This window comes from Thalassophryne amazonica, chromosome 15 (genome assembly GCF_902500255.1).
Source record: "Thalassophryne amazonica chromosome 15, fThaAma1.1, whole genome shotgun sequence".
NCBI classification, from domain to species: domain Eukaryota; kingdom Metazoa; phylum Chordata; class Actinopteri; order Batrachoidiformes; family Batrachoididae; genus Thalassophryne; species Thalassophryne amazonica.
The window spans coordinates 6,641,068-6,663,001 of record NC_047117.1 but is presented as its reverse complement, the minus strand read 5'-3'; the positions used below and the strand labels follow the sequence as shown (position 1 = coordinate 6,663,001).

Below are 21,934 nucleotides of genomic sequence, written 5' to 3'. Positions count from 1 at the left end.
TAACCCTGTGACAGAGCTGTTTTAACTCTGTCATAGAGCTAGTTTAACACTGACAGAGCTGACTTAACTCTGTGATAGAGCTAGTTTAACCCTGTGACGGAGCTGTTTTAACTCTGTGATAGAGCTAGTTTAACACTGTGATAGAGCTGACTTAACATTGTGATAGAGCTAGTTTAACCCTGTGACAGAGCTGTTTTAACTCTGTGATAGAGCTAGTTTAACCCTGTGACAGAGCTGTTTTAACTCTGTCATAGAGGTAGTTTAACACTGACAGAGCTGACTTAACTCTGTGATAGAGCTAGTTTAACCCTGTGACAGAGCTGTTTTAACTCTGTGATAGAGCTAGTTTAACACTGTGATAGAGCTGACTTAACATTGTGATAGAGCTAGTTTAACCCTGTGACAGAGCTGTTTTAACTCTGTGATAGAGCTAGTTTAACCCTGTGACAGAGCTGTTTTAACTCTGTCATAGAGCTAGTTTAACACTGACAGAGCTGACTTAACTCTGTGATAGAGCTAGTTTAACCCTGTGACAGAGCTGTTTTAACTCTGTGATAGAGCTAGTTTAACACTGTGATAGAGCTGACTTAACATTGTGATAGAGCTAGTTTAACCCTGTGACAGAGCTGTTTTAACTCTGTGATAGAGCTAGTTTAACCCTGTGACAGAGCTGTTTTAACTCTGTCATAGAGCTAGTTTAACACTGACAGAGCTGACTTAACTCTGTGATAGAGCTAGTTTAACCCTGAGACAGAGCTGTTTTAACTCTGTGATAGAGCTAGTTTAACACTGTGATAGAGCTGACTTAATATTGGATAGAGCTAGTTTAACCCTGTGACAGAGCTGTTTTAACTCTGTGATAGAGCTGTTTTAACCCTGTGACAGAGCTGTTTTAACTCTGTCATAGAGCTGGTTTAGCACTTTTTGGAGTGGGATCAAATATAGTTCAAAAAAAGAGAAGGAAAATCCACACACCGGGATCACGCTCCCAAAATCTTTTAATTGACTAAAAAAGCAAACGCAATGTTTCGACTGTGAGGTTTTCTTCAGACCTCACGGTCTCTTTTTTGTCTGCAGTTCTTGATTATCCTGCACCTGGACTAATCAGGACTGGATGTGCACACAACTACTACTATTACTCTGGAAAATGTGCGCCGTATGGTGAGATCTCGGTTTTGAGACTCCATTGGTCAGCTAACGTCGGTCATATCTGACCAACAGATCAAATTTGTTCGCCACATTTGAAAAACCTTTCGGCAGAAAACTCGTCTTCGTGATGTCAGTGGATGAACTGTGTGTGTGCACGTAAACCTGTGGCACTGAACCTCATTAAGGAGATAAGAGCTCTTTTTTTTTGTCCTTCTTGAACATTTTGTCCATGGATGAATCTGCGGCAAAAATGCAGCTTTAATTTGCTTTGTGTCCCTGATGAACTGGACTTTGCCTTCAGGAGATTTCAGAGACATGCTGATCTTGACGCAAACCGTTTAATTACCAGGTGAGCTGCTGATGAGGAATACCTGTCTGCCTCTGTGGAGACGTCACCGTCCCACAGGAGGGAGATGAGTGGAGAGAAATTGTGATTCAAATAATTAGACCAATACTGGAGTCCCTTGTTGCCAAATACTTAATTAAAAGTATGCGTGTCCAGAGGATTAAAGACTGTAATTATAATTATGTCCTCTCCTCTCTGTCTCTTTGTCCCTCACATTAATCCTAAAGCATAATCTCTTGGTATTTTTACATACACGCAGATTTCTCACTTTCCTCTGCATCACGGTGGTAAAAATCAGCCACAGTTTTCTTCCAGGTTTTCAGCAGATCCAGGAAATGAAGCAGTAAATACCCTGAACCACACGATTATCATAACGATGGACGTCACACGAGCGATTCTCTGTGGCAGATCGATGGCTGCTTTCGAGAGGTGGGGATGGACTGGTTGTCTTCTTAAGTGGCTCCCATTAAGGGCCCAAGTGTTTCGGTGCTGTTTTGGATGTGGTGACTCGTGACACCAGTGCATAGTCCCACACCTGACCTGCCCCATGCAAGGGCGTAATTTAGAACTAGAAATTAGGGGGGACAAAGCGTGAGGCCTGCAGGGCCGAAGCCCATAGGCGGGGGGTCTGGGGGCTGCTTTAGGCCCCCAGAAGCCAACGGTTTCTAGATAAGCTCAGATCAGTACCAGAACCAGAATCATTACCAGAACAGTAATTTTAATATTTTGAGAAGACCATAAAGAGGAACCATTTGACTTATGCATTTTGAAACTGTGGATATAAGTACTTTATTCTGAGAAGAGCCAGCATTGATTTTATTAACATCCTGGTGTAAATAAGGTATCACCACATGTGTAGAACTCAAAAAGAATGATAGGTTGAGTTTTCATAAAAATAAAAAAATTAAAAAAAAAACAACTGCAATGTGGTAAAATGTATTCAGAAATATGAAAGAACAGGCTCTTAATAATTATTAACTATCACATATTAGCCCATTTTTCTCAAGATTTGTTTTTGCATAAGTTTGAAAAAACAACAGATCATAAGTTTAGGATAAATTACTTATCATGAATTTAATTTTCAAAGTGGCACTAATGACAACACTCATACTGAACATAATTTCTCTTGCATAGACTGATTTTGGAGATCAAGCAATAATTGCAGATGGGCTTTCTGAGGTCCCAGATAGCTTTTCTGATTTCCTTTTCTAACTTTCAGAATTTAGTAAATTAGCATATGGTCCATTGATACTTATGTGTAGACACTAGTCCCTAGAGGCAACTGTTTTTGGTTTCAAATTTGGACAAATGCAGTCCCAGAAAATTCCGAATGTGACAAACAAGAAACAGGTGTTGTAAACAAGTCAATGCTGCTAAAAATACAAACTTGCAGAAACAAAGATACTATTCTGACATGGTTTTGCATATAAGACTGACATGATTTGCACATAAGACTGGCATAGCATGTTTCAAGTACACACATATATGTCAGAAGGTGGGGGGGACATACCATATTCTGTCCCCCCTGGTTGAAAAGGTGGGGGGACATGTCCCCTCTATCCCCCACCAAATTGCACCCATGGCCCTGTGTAAGCACTGGGCCAAGATTTTAACTTCACCTGTAACTTTGACTTTTATCTGTTTTTTTTTTTTTGCCTCAAAATCAAATCAGTTTGTCTTCAGCCGATGCTGAGTTATTCCACCAAATTTGGTCCAAATTGGATCAAAATTCTACAATACCACCGGGTTACACGACAGCGCACAGGCATAATGACAGCCTCTATGAACTAAAATGCTATTCAGAGTCTGTGGGTTTCTTCTATTTTCTTTTTTCTTTTTGCAGCTGAGCCAAGCAAAGAATAACAAACTGCCAGTAATTGAGAAAAAGGCAAACCCTTCTCTCGGTCTGACTCCATCACACACAACAAAATCCAAGCTGAAAGCCCTCACAGCCCCGAACTAATTAAAGTGTCATGTCACTTATCCGCCCGTCCTCGCCGCTGTCACAGCGCCGCTCTGCACCTCACTTATCCACTCGTCCTCCTCAGCATCTTTGCCTCCGAGCCGACTGATTGACATCCGTGCTGACCCCGGGGTCCGCCTTCCTGGAGTGACAAGGCCAATCCCTGGGCTTGGCCAAATGACACACTAATGTGGCAGACTGGTTGTCAGGCTGATTGGCAGCCTGCTGACCCTGCAGTGTCACAATGTTTAGTTTGCACAATGCAGAGAGAGCTCACAACAACAAAAAACTTCTTTTAAGGAACGTTTAAAGTGTTTCGCCCGTCCGCACAGTGCTGTCAAACGCCACATCAAGTCCATCAAAGGTTTTAGTACACCTGAAAACCACAAGTTAAAAAAGTTAAAAAAGAAAACAAGAAACCTGCACATTATTGGAGGTCCCCTGGAGAAACTTCAGTTGAACTGGTCTGTGTCACAGCCTTGAATTCAAAAGACAGACTGGAGCGTAGTTTTAGCATAACCATCTATAATTCAACGTCTGGTGCTGAAAGATGAAGCTGACACAGAAGTGCCAATACGTGCAGTTCTGTGAATGACCACTAGAGGCGGGTTCAAGTGGTCATTCATGTTAAGAGACCTCAACACCCACAGATACAAACAAAAAGCACCTGCAACAAATCAGCAGCATGAATATATGGACTGCAATTATATAGCGTGTTTCCATCTGCATCAGACACTCAAAGCGCTTTACAATTATGCCTCACATTCACTCCGATGTCAGGGTGCTGCCATACAAGGCGTTCATTACACACTGGGCCCAAGGGCCCTTAGCGATTTTCCAGTCTGGTGGGGATTTGAACCCATGATTTTCTGGACTCAAGCCCAACACCTTAACCACTAGACCATCACCTCCCTAATATCAACAAATGATGGTGTTTTCATTGAGTGATGGAATGCAGCTGCTGGGTTTTGTTCTTTGTGAGAACCATCACTCCCATCGTCATGGCAACATGAGGATAAGTCCCAATAAATTTTTCCATGCGGTTGGTTTTTTTTTTTTAAATCCAATATCCCGTAACATTTTCTCTTTTAACATATGACAAGCTCTCCATCTCTTCCTCTGTCTACCTGAACCCTATGATCACATCAGCTGCAGTTGGCTTTGTCGCTTGATGGGCGTTCCCAGGGTGCGCACGCTAACATCATAAGATAAACAAAATCATTTCAGACATGTTTAGAAGTTTTTATTTCTCTTTAACTTTTACAAAATATATTTGAGAAACATATAATATTAGATTTAAACTCCGGTCACACGGCACTAACAAAGGACAATGAAGCCCAAATGAAACAAGAAATCTGGACTTACGTTGACTTTCAGAGGCATCATTTAACCGTCGTCCAGCTTCATTCCTGTAGCTGGCGCTTCGTCAGAATTTTCAAACTGCTGAAAAATGTGGACGAATCCTGATGACCTCAATTCGTCCATATTCTATTTTCCTGTCTGTCTTGACAGTTCCTCATCATTTGCGTAGTTCCTGTAATGTCAGCATTCCGTGTGACTGTTGTCCAAATTCGTCCAACCTCCCAAGTCCAAAGTCTTCCACGAACGTTGACGATATCTGAACGGATCAATAACTAAAACTCCGACAAGCTGAACGTAACATCCTCGTATCGCTGATGACTCGTCCATGTGTGGGACGAAAAGCAACGTTGTCATACAGAAAGAATAGCGGCAAGAACATTTGATCACTTTAACTATGGCTGGAACATGCGTGTGCACACACGTTGTTGTTGTGATGACAAACAACACCTATTGTCAAGACGACCAAATCCCACACCTGCAGGTGTTGCGGACACAAGGACCTGTGCTCGGTCTCATACCCACTGAATGTTTGATTTTGATTTCGTTTAAAGTTTCGAGGTCGCCATTTGCTTCATTTTTCTTTTGTTAGTTTTGGTTTTGTTATGTTCTGTTTTGCGCTCTTGATTCACAGACTTTTCCGTGATGGGAAAGGTGCAGGATCATTCGTCCACATTTTCTCAATAATTTGTGACTTTTGACTTTTTATCCTTTGTTCAGCTATTGCTGTGTGCCGTGTGATCGCGTGACCGCGCCCTTACACAGAAATACTCCTGTTTCAAAGCGTTTTCCGCCTTCTTGGATTAGATGGCGGAAAAATCACATTTTCTTTATTACAGGCCATCAATCGTCAAATGTGTCACGTCAGTCCTTTACGATTCACATCCACAAATTCACGGAAAACTTTCCTCTCCGGCCTATAAGTAAATACTGCGCCCGTGAATCATACCGCGGCTGTGGACGACATCGAGCTGTGGGATACAACTACACAAATGGTCCACTTATCCATGAGGAATGATGGGTAATAGGAAAGAAGAGCCTGCAGCAGTTGGAAACGAAAACCAAGCATCAAATATTCTTTTGATGCACACTCACTCACCCAGCTCTCACACACACACACACATTTGTGTTTCTTCGGCCCTGCAGGCTGCAGGGAAACCAGCTCAGATCAAACACACACTGAGGCCGTTACTACGCTTTCATTCATCTCTCCATCCATCCATCCCTTCCTCTCTTTAAATTGACCTCTCTGCCTCTCTCTCTCTCTGTCTGTCTTTCTCTCTCTCTGTGTCTTTCTCTCTCTCTCTCTCTCTCTGTCTCTGCACACTGCAGCAGCTGGACAGTAAAATGGAGAGAAGCGAGGAGAAGAACGCAGGATGTGGAGGAAGAGCCAAGTGCATCAGGCATCAGAAGTGTTCCAAAGTTAAGAGTAAAATAAACTCCCCTCTGCTGGTTTTCCCTCCACACCCCTCACATCACATCATTCCGCTCCTCAAATAACGAAAACCAACAATCTGCTGCTGCGGCTCAATTTCAATAATTATGACTATTAGGAGTGATCACTCCCACACACCACCACTCATTAACGCCACAAAATAACTATTAGCAGAAGAGTGGAATGGAACACACTGCCTGAGCCTTTCCATATCAAGTCATGGGGTTGCTGGTTCAAATCCTGCAAACAAACAAAAAAAGGTTTGAATTTCTGTTGTTTTGCAACAAAATCTCAAAAAAAAAAAATAATAATGTTATGAAGCCACAAATACCATCAAATTCAGTACTTTCTTCCAGAAAAAATGTTGCACACCCCAACAGCAGCAACAGTGGAACACAAGTCGTACTGCATTGCTCAAGAGTACAACAATGCCACACTCATATTTTGGAGTATTCGGCATGCTTTTTAAACAGGCAAGTTCAAAAACACCTTGTGGAGCATCTCCTTCTCTACACACCTGCATACTGTTTTAGTTTGCACACCTGTCGTTTTGTAATAAGTCTGGTTTTCAGTTTGCCTGAGTCAGATCATCTTCCGTCTACCCAGCGTTATTTCTTTTGTGGTTTTCCAAATTCACTCTTTGGACCTCAGTGTTTTCCTTCAGTTTTCCAGTTTGTCTTCAGCAGGTAAATAATTTTATTTATTTTTTTTTTTTGCATTCTGTGCCTGCATTTGGGTTTCATTTTGCATTGCTCTTAAAGCCACAGTGTGTAAGATTTAGCACCATCTTTTCAAAAGGTTGCACATTGTGTTATGCCTTCATATTTTTGCCTCTTTGCCTTCTCAGGAAAATTAATATGTTTGATCAACCAGAATACAAAAATTAGGGTTCTCAAACTTGTTAGCCTGCACTAGCAACTGGCAGAATGTACATGGAAGCAACCATTGATTCGTTTTTATCTCTTCAGGCTTCTAGCCATGCTGCAAAATGTGTAAGGTGCGGTACGTATGTCCCTTTTGGGCTACTGTAGCAACATGGCAATGAAACATGGTCTCCATGAGAGGGCCTGCAGCCAAATAGATAAGATGGGCACATTATAAGATTATGAAAACACTACTTTGTTGTTGCACGCCAGTGAACAGAGAGTTATGAATGCTCCACTCTATTTTTGTTCATAAACACCCCAAAATTTTGCATACTGCAGCTTTAACATCAAGCAATTTCTGGACAATGTTCATATCTAAATAATGAAATGACCATTGCAAATTTTGCTGAAGAGGTTTAATGTTGCCTGGAATTAAAGATAATTACATTTTAAATAACATTGATCATATAAGCAAGGATGAGCCTCATTCTGGGAATGAGCAAGTCCAGGAAGAGACAGTTGATTTGTTCTGGGAAAACCCCAGAAGAGAGTTTGTTTCACAGTGTGCTGGATGTGTGCTGGGTTTAGACGTCAGTGACGGCCTGAAGGATGGTTTTGTGTATTCTGATGTGTATTGTGTATGTTGATGTAGGTATGTGCACCTTCCAAATACAGTATGTGTGTTTGCACATCCATCTGTGCAAAAGAAAGAAAAAACAAAAGAAGAGAAGAAGTTAAAAATAAAGCGCCACCACTGTGCTTTTCAGCAGCGGCACCGTTAAAGTGCACGCATGCAGGCTGGCGAAAGGCCAATCAATAATTCACGTGGTGCAGATTGAATGTAGATCAGTGACTCGACATCGAGGGAAACACTACGGCTGCTCCACACCAACCACATCACATCTCCACTTTTCTCTTTCACCCCCTTTCCTCACCTTATCCGTCCTCACGCCTCAACACTTTTCTACCTGTTGTTTTTCCTTTTCTTCCTCTCTCTCCACCTCTGTCTGTAGTAACACCTTTTCTTATCCTCTCTTCTTTCTACACCTTTGCCTCTGTCCCTTCATCTCTCCCTCCCCTCTTTCACGGTTTTCTTTCGATGCTGACTACGTGAGGCCTCCTGCGTGTTCAGAATTTATTCCTGCTGCCAATAAGATAAAGTTTTCACCAGCGCCTCTTTGATAATTGATCATGTGGTTTCATTTTTGAGCAGAATCACTCCACACATTTCATTTGATCTCCAAGTTTAGTGTCATTTTGTCAGGGAAACCCCTCAATATTGGTGATGATCAGGATTTAAAGTTTACTGTAGTAAGATCTTTGTTTTAAACAATATTTCAATTTCTCAAAAAGTTTTCAGCTGATCACCACAAAACATGGTGGAATAATTTCATTGAAACATTCTTTTGGATAATGAGATTGGGATTTTTTTCAGCTTTTTAAGTTCAATTTCTTCCCAAATAACACACAACATAAATGCAGCGTTGCTGTAAAGTTGCTGACAACGTTGTAGCAACATGAATTTGTAGACCCACCACAACGTTGTCAGCAACATTGCTACACCTTTGCCTCTGTCCCTCTGCAACATTGCTGACAACGTTGCAGCAACGTTGTGTGGGGGTCTACAAATTCACGTTGCTACAACGTTGCAACACAACTTTGCTGACAACGTTGCAGCAATGTTGTGGGGGGTCTACAAATTTACGTTGCTACAACATTGCAACACAGCGTTGCTGAGAACTTTGCAGCAATGTTGTGGGGGGTCTACAAATTCACGTTACGTTACTACAACATTGCAACACAACTTTGCTGACAACGTTGCAGCAACATTGTGGGAGGTCTACAAATTTACGTTGCTACAACGTTGCAACACAATGTTGCTGACAATGATGTGTTGCAATGTTGTGGGGGGTCTACAAATTTACGTTGCTACAACATTGCAACACAACTTTGCTGACAACATTGCAGCAACATTGTGAGGGGTCTACAAATTTACGTTGCTACAATGTTGCAACACAATGTTGCTGACAATGTTGCAGCAACATTGTGGGGGGGTCTACAAATTCACGTTGCTAAAACATTGCAACACAACTTTGCTGACAACATTGCAGCAACATTGTGGGAGGTCTACAAATTCATGTTGCTACAACATTGCAACACAACTTTGCTGACAACATTGCAGCAACATTGTGGGGGGTCTACAAATTTACGTTGCTACAACGCTGCAACACAACGTTGCTGGCAATGTTGCAGCAACATTGAGGGGAGTCTACAAATTCACATTGCTACAACGTCATTGCAACTTCTGTGCAACGTTCCGGCAATGTCAAATTGTTAGCTGGGTTAAAACTGAATTAAGATGAAATTTCATAAAATTAGAAATTTTATAAGGAGGAACAATCCTTCAAAAAGCTTTCGAAAATTGAGCCGTGGCTTATTTTTTAAATTTTACATAGAGTTTTTTTATTTAAATTTTGATGAATTTCTCAAAATATTTTCAGCTGATTGCCATGATTTGTCTTTTTTTGGTGTGTATTTGGGTCCAAAGTCATTCAAAAGGATGAATCATTTATCTTTTGGTTTTGCTCAGAATCCTGATGTAGATTCTGGATCATATGTAACTTTTGTTTATTGTTAATAAATTTTGTAACATAAAATAAAACCTATGGTGCGTCTGGAAAGTATTCACAGCGCTTCACTTTTTCCACATTTTGTTATGTTACAGCCGTATTCCAAAATGGAGTAAATTCATGTTTTCCATCAAAATACTACTCACAACACCCCATAATGACAACATGAAAAAAAGTTTTTGGATTTTTTTTCAAAACGTATTAAAGTAAAAAAAAAAAAAGAACTAACTAAGAAATCACATGTACATAAGTATTCACAGCTTTTGCTCAATACTTTGTTGATGCACCTTTGGCAGCAATTACAGCCTCAAGTCTTCTTAAATATGATGCCACAAACTTGGTGCACCTATCTTTGGGCAGTTTTGCCCATTCCCATATATATATATATATATAGAGAGAGAGAGAGAGGGGGGGGGGGGGGGTGTTTCAGCTACATTCATACTAAATCTTTTCTGTAGGGTTGTGTGGACTTGTGTCTGCTGTTTGAGTTTTACAATATAACCTCTGTTGTGTGATCAGAAAATATTGGTTTATGTCCCCATTTACAAAAAACGAATGTGTGGAAATGGTCTCTCTCTTTCTCTCTCTCTTTCACACACACACAAACCCCATTTACTGCGTACTTTGTTTGACCGTCTCCATTGCTCTCACCACAGGGTTGTAGTGCTTTTATGGTGAAAACGCTTCACAGTGATGCCTCACATCCACCCATCCTCACACTAACACACACACTCATACGCATACACACACATCAGTGTCAAGTGCTGCCATGCAAGGTGCTCACAGCTCGGGGATGAAGGACCAGGCTCAACAGCCTGCTTTTTCTGTCTGATACCTTTCAAAACATGACCATCACGTCCCCCAGTTGTGGTCAAGTTATCAACCAAATGCTCTCTCACTCATTGACAACCACACCTGCTCCTAATCCATCATCCATCCAGCATCCACAAAGTGTCCAGCAGGTGGCAGACACATCTACTGGACAAAACAAAGTTGTTTATTAGATTGATTTGGTACATCAGTGTTCACTAGATTTCAATGTGATGATGATGATGATGAGCAACTATTTGTTGGACTTCCTGCATATTTGGTCTGATGTGTGTCTGTGGGTGAGGGTAGGTGATACTGTAACACCTGTTCAGTAGTTTCACTTACTACAGGGGGCACTGCTGCATGCACACACACACACACACACACACACACACACACACACACACACACACACACACACACACACACACACACACGTGCAGTCGTTGGCAGAAAAATTCTCCCATTTGGCATTTTCACGCTCCACTGTACAATCTCTTGTTCTTAAGCATAAAAGGAAACAAAATTATGACTGGCAATGGCATGATGCAATCTGCAACCTCACCACTAGATGACACTAAATCCAATATACGGTAGCTTTAAGCTTAAATAAACTGTTCCTGGGATCATAGTGTTAAAGCTGAATGCCATCACAATCCTTCCTCTGCTTGATGACTTATGGTGCACATGATGGTATAAGCTCGACCCCTGTTGGGCGGGTTAAAAACATTGGGATTTGTTCTTTTTGGCTTAATCCAAGAACCTGACAGGCAGATAAGAATCACAGTTCAGGTTGTTTTGACAGAACCGCACAGTGGTTATGTGATCCGCGCCGTCCAATTCCCCGGTGGGTTTGTGTTTGTCTCCGCCTCACTGTGGTGAAACGAGATGCTGCTGCTGTCCTTTCCTCAGTGTGTGTGTGCATGTGTGTGTGAGTGTACATGCAATTACACATCAGGCTCTCAGACTATGTAAAGGCCACTGACCAGGTCACCCACCTCTGAGAGTCCATTAAAAAAAATAAATCAATAAATGACAGGCAACATTTTCCTAAAATAACATATTAATAAACTCAACAACAAAATTAACAAAATGTCCAGCAGGTTCTTCTGATGACACCAATTCAATGCTCCATCTGCATAACATTAAGGAAACGTCTGAATAAACAAGTGGAGAAACCAAGCAGATGTCCTCATGCACAGGCCACTTGGCATCACTGAATGATTCAAAGAGGATGAAAATGATCACAGTCATGTGCTACAACCTTCACCATCACCAGATCTCAGCCAAGCTGAACAAATTATAAAACTGTGGACCATCCAGAGACTTATAGGTTCATTGGCAAAGCACACTGAAGGTGATCTGGTGGCATGTGGTGCTCCAGCATCTTACTGAGACACTTTGGGCTGCATTTTCCACCAAGAGCGGAGCAGAGCACAGTGCACGTATCATTACTAGTTCCTAGTTACACTGCACCCGGGATGTATTTACAGCACGTCACTTTTTCCACATTTTATGTTGCAGCCTTATTCCAAAATGGATGAAATTCATTTTTTCCTCAAAATTCTATCCACAACACCCCATAATAACAATGTGAAAAAAGTTTTTTGAGATTTTTGCAAATTTATTAAAATAAATAACTAAGAAATCACATGTACACAAGTATTTACAGCCTTTGCCATGAAGCTCAAAATTGAGCTCAGGTGCCTCCTTTTTCCACTGATCATCCTTGAGATGTTTCTACAGCTTAATTGGAGTCTACCTGTGGTAAATGCAGTTGATTTGACATGATTTGGAAAGACACACACCTGTCTACATATAAGGTCCCACAGTTGACAGTCAGAGCACAAACCAAGCATGAAGTGAAAGGAATTGCCTGTAGACCTCAGCAATTATGGGAACATAGCGTTCCTTTAATCATTTTGAGCAGTGTATATTTTGTATATGAGTCAAACTATGTATATACATTAGCAGTTGGAGCAGATTTCTGACCAACTAATGAGTCTAGGGACCAAATCTTGGTTGCTTCTATGTGCCAAAGTGTCACTGAGCAAGACACCAAGCCACATCCTAACAATGACATTAAATTTGCATTGACATCTCCAGGTTGCCATGGTGACTGTGAAAACTACCATTGTGCACGAACATGATTATATCTCATGACCAGATTTTGACGAAATCTCATCACCTCTGATTGACCTAGTGGGGGCGCTGATCTGCTTCAGGCTGTTCCAGAGGGTGTGGGGAATCTTTCTTTAATCCTCATTCAGCACTATCTCTCTCTCTCTCTCTCTCTCTCTCTCTCTCTGTCTGTGTGTGTGTGTGTGTCTCTCTCTCTCTCTCTCCAGTTTGTTGTCCTGTAGTGTTTAGGTCTTTCCACCCACCTTCCCTACACATGATACCAGGATGCACAGCAAGAACCCGGGCTGAGTGAAACCCACACAGACAGTAAACACCCAGAACAGATGGTCAGAGAGAGAGAGAGAGAGAGAGAGAGAGAGGTTCTGTGTTCTGGTTTCTCCTAAATACATGCAGTTTTAGGTGCCAACTACACAAAGAGAGAGGATTAATTAAGTTGGTCCTTTCTGCAATGAAGGTGAGGTTCTATGTGCTGGACTCATCTTCAGGATATGAACCCACAATGCTTTGTCATAACCCACAGCTCATTCATTCATTCATTCGTTCATTTTCTATACCCACTGCTCCACTCAATGGTGCTGGAGCCTGTCCCAGTAGTCACAGGGTGTGAGGCGGAGAAAAAATATGTCATAAAATTACAGGTTCTCATTAAAGCACTGTGCTTACAAAAGGATTACATTTGGACATAAAAGAATTAAATGTGTAAAATATTCATTGAGCCTATGTTGCCTTACATGTTTGCTGTGCAGGAATGGCATCTTTCTGTCTAAATGTTGTCAAATTAGTGCCTTCATCACTAGATTTAGCAACATTTTGACCTTCCCTATAGCGACTAAAATCCTATCTAGCGACAAGCGACAAATCTGGCAACTGTCGTTCCACACAGACCCGTCAGTTTGTTTGGAATGTTGGTGCTTGGGGGACGGAAAAGAGTGGGACACTAGGAAATACAAGGGAGGTGCAGACACTCTCTGCAGGGGACCAAGCAATCTTAATTCAAGTTATACTGAAGAACACTGAAAGTATTTCTGATGATATATGTAACAAACACGTTTTTAATTAAACCAATGAACCTGTGCTATGGTATCTTATCGGAGTGTCGAGGATGACCATATCAGAAGGACAACACAGGTAGAAGACACAGTCAGAGAGGCATGACTGAGATGGTTTGGCCATGTGCATTGCAGGGACTAAGGGTACATTAGGAAAAAGATGCTGAGGATGGAGCCACCAGGCTGGAGGAGAAGAGGGAGACCAAAGAGGAAGACGCAGAGGACAGAGTGAGACGGAGACCAAGGATTTGTTGTGGCAACTTCTAAGGGGAGCAGCTGAAAGAAGAAGACAAAGCAAAAAAGAAGGTGACAAAGACAACAAAGAAGAAGAAGAAGAGCCTTCGAGTTAAGACTTGAAATGCTTGTTTAGAATGTTTGATGGCACTGGGAGCTCATTCCATCAGACTGCTTGGAAAAATTTTGCCAAACTCTGTGCACAGCTCAACTTTCTGGGATAATAGACCCCCCAGACCCCCTAACTACGGCCCTCTTAACCACCTGCCACTTTAAGCATTTTCTTTATTTGCCTCTCACACGTCTTCACCGTCTCATTTAGGTCCTTCAGACTTTTTTCAGTAAATGGTTCTGGGAAGCATTAGCATGGCTAATTTATACACTAAATAGTCACTGACTGACCTCATGTGCTTCACAGTGCGTGCTGCCTCTCACTTTAGCATTCCCGCATTCAATGTTGACTCGACATTTAGCATTTGCTGTTTCAGTGTCAAATGTGCACTGAATTCCCATGAGATCTCCTCTTTCTCTTTTATTTAATTTGTTTTTTTAATTAAGACAAACAAAAAGTTACGCAGGATTACAGAAGATAAATATACCAGCACAAACACAACATAAAGAAAAACAAGTAAATATCCTCTGCTGCAGCTCCAGGAAATGTTCAGCATTTGACATTTCCTGTTTCACTGTGGACTCAAAATTTGGCACTTCCTGTTTGGGACACAGTGTACCACAAGCGAGCTTGCGCCGTTTGCACGTCGCTTCCTCCATATTATCAAGAATCTAATTTTTATTGACATTGTCCAAGTCATCCAAGGAAAATAAATCAGCAATAATGCTGTAATGTTAATGGTGCTGAACAAAACTAAACTGAATACAATCCAGACTGACAACAGAGGAAAAAAGAAAAAGGGGAAATGAGAGGAATAATGAGTGAGAGTGAGAGAGAAGATGAAGAAAATGGAGAAAAGGAATGTGGAAGTGCAGCCGAAAGGATGGAAGGAGACATAATGAAGTCCTCTGGGCCTTTGCTGCAAGAAACCACAGCTTCTGGCAGCCATCACCGCCTGGCAGTGCATGCTGGGAAATGATTCCCAGTCAACATCCAGGAAGCGCATCTTTAAATAACTACCATATTCTCAATACCTGCAAAGACTGTGTGCCTGAGTCCACATGCAGAATGTTTGGCTGGTTTTTATCTTTAAATAACACCATCTTCTGACAGCTTTCACTCCAGATGCAGCAGTAACGCTGCTTGAACTCAAGTAGCATCAAATAACAGCCTCAAGAGTCCAGGAAATTACAATCCCACAATAAAAACAGCATGATTTACAGGCAACACAGATACAAATATATACTTATATGATGAAATAAATGTGTCACTGCAACTGCTGCTCTAGCTGCAGCGCCACAGGGGGTGGGGGTGGAGCTTATCCCAGCAGTCAGAGGGGTGTGAAGTGGGGTACACCCTGGACAGGATGCCAGTCTGTCACAGTTTCCAGTCCACCAAACCTGCATGTCTTTGAATGTGGAGGAAGCCGGAGCACCTGGAGGGAACCCACACAAACACGGGGAGAACACGCAAACACCACACAGAAAGGCCACACGTGGGCAACAATCCCATGACCTTCTTGCTATGAGGCAACAGTGCTAACCACTTAGCCAACACGCTGCCTATTTCATGTCCTATTCTTTTAAATCATTTAATATTATTCCCCACTAGGTGGCAGGATGGGATCATATGCCTGAGTGACAACATGGTACTTAATAGTAATCAATAATGGATCAATATCTCATAACTGAATATCTGAATGCACCAAATTGTTTTCAGCTCATTGTTGTGGTTTTCCAAATCTGTGCTTCTATGGACATTCTGTGGACTGACTCACTCATGTGTGGGGTTCGAAGTCTAGAACAACGAGAGACGTCTTGTTAAATTGAACCAGTGATCCGCTTCTACCGCCGTGAACCACAAGGCAGAAAATGACAGTATAACACACGAGATTTATGATGTTCTTAATTTAAGCAGGATGTTTCTGGGCGGTTGTCGGCAGCAGTGGATCAACCTGTCCAGACAATTAAAGCTTTTTTCCACTGCTGTCCTGCAGGACAAACCACAGGATGCCCATATATGGTCAGTAGTAATTAGAAAGAGAGAGTCATTTCCTCTCTCTCCCTGGTGGTGTTTAAGCCTTCATACTGCTGACATCAGCACTCAGCTCCAACTCAGGCAGACCTCTGCCTGCACGCACACACACACACACACACACACACACACACACACACACACACACACACACACACACACACACACACACACACACACACACACACACACACACACACACACACACACACACACACACTCCGCTCAGCTTCATGCTCATCCCAGATGCATCTTAATCATCATCATCACCTTCGTCATTTTTCATTCCTTCAAGAGCAGCATGATCACATGACTCTGAGGTCAACCGGGTTAAACGCAGCAGTGACAAAGCGCACAAAGCATAAAACTGTCCGTGTTTGGCTAAATGTGGGGTCATGATCCCACGCAGGATCAATAAATATGCAAACTGGGTCATGAGAAAATAGCTACAAATATATGTTCATGTGTCAGATGTGTTTATATTTGCTTGTTTTTTGTTTTGTTTTATTTTTTTGCGTTGTCAGAATGTGTTGTGTTTTTCTACACATCTGTTGGCATTTATCAGGATTCAGCCCATCTTCAATAAACTCTTCGCAATTTGTCAGTCTTACCAAGAGAAAGAAAGTATGGGTGCGCTGAGCTGATATTTCAGATCGGTATTGGTCTGATATCGGCCAAAATCATTGGATCGGATTTAAGAAATTAAGTCAAAGACAAAAATTCTGATCTGATCAGAGTCTTTTATTGCACATCCAGTCATGTTGTGGGCAATGTATGTTTTCCTTTAGGGGAGTAGAATATTAGTTTCACAGTCTGAGAAGTTATTTTCTAAATGAGTTGATTAGCGAAGTACAGCTAGACAAATTTATTTATGAACAGATTAGTTATTTTAATAATATCAGATTGGTATTAGTATTGGCAAATACTGAAGGCTCCGGTATCGGACTTGAAAAAGTAGTATTGTGGCGTCTCTGGAGGAAACCAAGGTAACACTTCATATTAATTGCATGCTATAAAGCGTTAGTAAAGCATTTATAAAGTGTATTGGTAAGAACGTAAATAGATGGCTTAATAATTATTAATAACAAAATATGTAATGTCTTTATAAAACATTTATAAATCATTTTTAATTCCCTATAAACCATTTAAGAAAAGTTGATCATTAATAGTTCATCATTTACAAACGGAAAATCAGACTATCCATTAGTGATAAAAAAAAACTTTACAAATCATATTTTTATTGTCTTTACATTTTTTCCTCCCTCATTAAAAATCCTGGCGGGGGGGGGGGGTGCTGAGGTTTTATCTGCTCTCAAGTTGTCAAAATTAGATGTGACTTTGTTAAATGAAGTCATATAACAACACACTTACTGGACAAACAAAATTAATTTAAACAACAGCAATTGGAGATTTCTGACGTTCGCCGAGGCTTGGCAGATATGTGATTCACATATTCACACATACCAAAACACACTGCAATAACTGCATCCTGATCCAGAATAGTCCGAGTGATGAAGATGTTGCAATCTGATATTTAATTCATAATCTGAAACAAAATAGTGTCTTCCTGATCTTGTTTTTACATCGTGATGTCGTATCCGTGAAGTCGTTTTGTAATCCTTAAAAGTATACAAAGTGAAATGATCTGGATCAGGATCTGGATCTGGATCCAGATTGCCTCCAAAATTTAATGGAGTCTTCCGAGACCTAACACCATGTGGTGAGAATTTGGGGAAAATCCATGAAGTAGTTTTGATGTAATCTGCAAAATCTGACAAAGTGAAACATGCAAATTGAAATCCTGATCATAATCCAGATCTAGATCACCTCCAAAATTCAGTGGAGTCTTCCATGCCCTAATATCTATCTGTGGTGCAAATCTGCTGAGAATCTGTGAAGTAGTTTTGACGTAATTCATAAAAGCCTATATAAAGTGAAATCTTGATCCAGAATCCGGATCCAGATCACCTGCAAAATTTACTGGAGTCTTCCATGCCCTAATATCTATCTGTGGTGAACGTTTTATCAAAATCAGCTCAGTATTTTTGAAGTAATCCTGCTAACAGACAGACAGATAAGTAAATAAATGTTGATGATTTTATTACGTCCTTGGTGGACATAAAAATGTTTCTTTGGATGGGGGGGGCAGGAGGGCAAACTGATGTCAATATTCTTCATCAATAAAAGAATGTATCAGTCTATTCTTTTATGTGTGTGCATGTGTGTGTGTGTGTGGGGGGGGGGGGGGGGGGGGCAGCTCAACCAGTAGGGGGTGCCAAGGAAAAAAACGAAATGTTTTCAGACAATTATAAAACATGATGAAATGATCAGTCAATCAAACTATTCAGTTTTAGCGTTGATCTGGTTCAGGATTCTATAATTTATATGGCAACAACAGGCAGTTTTGACATTTACACATTTCCATGATGCACTGATGCTGAAGAAGCAGCTCATCAGTCAAATGTGCCACATGACTCACGATACTGCAGGAACTGGACTGAACCTGCATTAGAAATGAGAAATGCTTACTCTGACTGAAATGATGATTACTTTCATTGTGAAGTAATCTACTGGTTTTACCTTTATGGTTAATCGTTTATAAAATGCAAAAAATAAATCTCTAACCTGGATTTTACCTTCATAAACATTTTAAAATGATTAATCCACTGTCAGTACTTGATTACATGTGACGAGTACTTGACCCTGTTTCTGTCTTGATAATTAATTAATTGATCCAGCACTTTAACCAAACTATAAAAGCAGACACTTGCACAGTAAAAATCACTAGTGATAATTTAACACTGGTGATTTTGCTGTGTGTGTAAGTTTGAACTATTTAATGTTGTGATTTTTTAAATCTTATTTCAAAGTGAAAATAATTCTGTATAACTTGATGAAAATTAAGCAAACACACTCACACATCAGACACAAAGGATTGCAGAAAATACTCTCACAATTAAATGATCACTTTTACAGCCAGTTGTCTGTAAAATGTCACTGAATATCTCTCTGTGTAAACGTGTCTGTAGCAGACTGTCCTTAAAATTCAGGTGACTGACTATGCTGAGTGAGGGAAGCCACCAAGACAATCTTAAAAAAAAAAAGTCTGATTCACCAGAACTTCAAGTGATATTCAGCAGCTTGGATTTTTTTTTAATCCATCTCCTATATCCGTCCATTCGTTTTGTTATATAATAATAATTTTGTGTTTTATATTCTTCATTAATGTGTGGAGATTGGCTTTCAGTTTGAGTTTAAAGACCATCAATTTAAAACAAAAAGTATTGTATTGCGATGTACATTTTTTGTATTTAGATTTGATGCTTTAAAATAATAAGAACGTGTAAAAGCACAGGAAGGGCTGTGCAACATGGAAAAAATAATGATCAAAAAATAAATTAAAATGTGAGTGTGGTTCGATATCCAAAAAAGGTTACGAAGCTCAACATTATTCCACAGTGACAAACACTTCAAAAAGCACACACGCATTACATAAAACACGCGCCCGAAGAGGACCAAGCGCACAACTTTCACGCACACGCAGGAGGCCACGCCTCTCCGCTCCAACACCCTGTACCTGAGCGGCCCCTCGGGGTCAGAGGATATGGCCATTCGGTGATCTTTTTGGCGTATTTCCTCACCACGTTGTCCTCGCTGAAGAGGAAGAGGGAGCGGTTGACGGTTAGGCAGCTCTGCCGGACGGGTATGGGGTTGTACAGGGCCATGGTCCGGGCTCTCTGGGCCATCGACTGCTTGTACATCCGCTGCGCCCCGGCGGGGCCTCCTTGCCTGCTGCCGCCGCGGCCGGGCCCCCCTTGTCCACCGGCACCCCCGCCACCACTGCCACCACCACCTCCTCCTCCTCCAGCTCCTCCTCCTCCGTACCTGTTGGGTAGCTCGTCTCCAAAACGCGCCATTCTGCAGACACCAAACGCCAGAGGTTAGGAAGGAGCCGCACGGGGACCTCAGAGTGACACCTCCACATGCCACCTCCTCCCCATCAGCCTGGGCTCCACACACAGAACGGTTCTCCCTCCCACCTTCTGCTTTATCTCTCTCTCTCTGTGTCTCTTCTTCTATCTGTGTCTCTTCAACGCCAAGAAGATCCCTCCATCTGCGCGCGGACGGAGGAGGAGAGGCGAGCGGTGTCTCTGCTCCTTTGGAATATGAATGGAAGAATTATGTAACTGGTGTCAAATCACAAATGCAAAAACCTTTCCGACTTTGGTGGCGGAAGAAACTGTTCAAATTTTTGATCCGCGTCGAAAAGCTGAGAAATCCAGTTTTTGTGGTTTTGAGCGGAAAATCCCCCGCGCGCATTTTCAACAAATCAATGAAGTGCCACGTTAAAAAAATAAAATAAAATAACGATGCATAGCTCTGCGCTTATATTGCAATCATCTCCAGATGGAGACTGCGTCTTTTCCCCCTCTGGTGCATCTTGACAGGATCTGCAGTTCGATCTCCTCCACGCCTCCTCCTCACCTCCCCAAGCCAGGTCCCCCTCCACCCCTGTTCTCCCCGCTTTGAGGCAAAAATAGAAATAGATAAAAGTGAAATCTTTAATAATTCATTTGTTCTTGAGCCATACATACATCCGCAATGTTTGACGTGCAGGCGCAGCAAAGCTTCAGCACCTCCTCCTCCTCCCCCTCCTCTCAGTGCCACCGCGCCACTCCAGTTACAAACGCCACCCGACGGGGGCTTCCCCGAAAATCCGATCCTGGTGCTGACATTTGTTGATATTTGGTTTTGGACGGTGCGGCATCCCCCCTCCCCTTCCTCCTCCTCCTTCTCCTCCCCTCTTCCTCCTCCTCCTCCTCACCAAGGCGTCGCTCGTTGATTTTGGGCGTGATTGCGCGCACTTGGAAAACAGAGCTCCTCAGATCTACCGATTTACAGATATTCCCAGCAGAGAGAGAGAGAGAGAGAGAGAGAGAGAGAGAGAGAGAGAGAGAGAGAGAGAGAGAGAGCGCAAAAATAAAAGATGAGTGGATGAAATTCAGGTAAGAATGTCCGCAGAATTCATGTGTAATCCAGAGTGAGAAGGAGCACAATCCCGCACCAGTAGGATCCGGAGGAACAGAGAGACGCCGCTGAGGGAGGCAGGAGCAGCAGCATCAGCTGCTGGTCGACGGCGGAGCTGTGGGTGCGCAGGAGCCTCAGCCGCCAAACAGCGCACCACACCCGCCGGGGAGCATCGCCCCCAGGGTTCCCAGAAAAACCCGCAAAGCCATGACGAGCAAAACAAGTCCAGTCTGTCTCTCTGGCTTTTTTTTTTTTTTTTTTTGTCTCCCCTCTCTCTCAATCCCTCGAGCCCCCCGGGGGACGTGCAGCCGCCGCGCGCTCGGTCCGCAGGCGGTATTCCGGTGCAGATCAGCCTCGGAAACGAAGACACTCGCCGTGCAGAGCGCGTCCGTAGCGCTCGAGCCGTTCACGCACTCAGCATCTAAGCATGTGTGACGGGGAACCGAGCGCCCCGCGCGCATCCGTGGCCAAGCCTTGCAGCGCACGGCGCACGACGCCTCCCTCGAGCCGCCCCAGCCACCACCCCCAAATAAACCTTCCTATAGCGCACGATGGAGATGAATGAGCGCCACGAAGACATGAAGTGAAAAACACTCTGTTTAAAATAAATAAATAAATATCGATTTTTAAAAAATCGCCTTAAATGCGCCAAATAAATTTCCAAACCTCACAGATTTGATCTGATAATTTGGTTGAAATATTCAGATTTTTTTCAGGTTTCCCAAACGTATCACTTTTACTTCTGGGTTTAGAACTGAAACGGTTCCTTCACTGATC

At 42.1% G+C, this 21,934-nt stretch overlaps 1 protein-coding gene across 1 annotated transcript in view; it reads right to left on the bottom strand.

The window, feature by feature from the left end:
• The window catches only part of cacna1ab (calcium channel, voltage-dependent, P/Q type, alpha 1A subunit, b), a 225,545-nt gene extending 205,499 nt beyond the window's left edge, over window positions 1–20,046 (bottom strand). The window contains 1 exon segment of the mRNA XM_034187775.1: window positions 19,736–20,046. Within this exon segment, the coding sequence (XP_034043666.1) occupies window positions 19,736–20,046 (311 nt within the window).
• Between the last annotated feature and the right edge of the window lie 1,888 nt (window positions 20,047–21,934).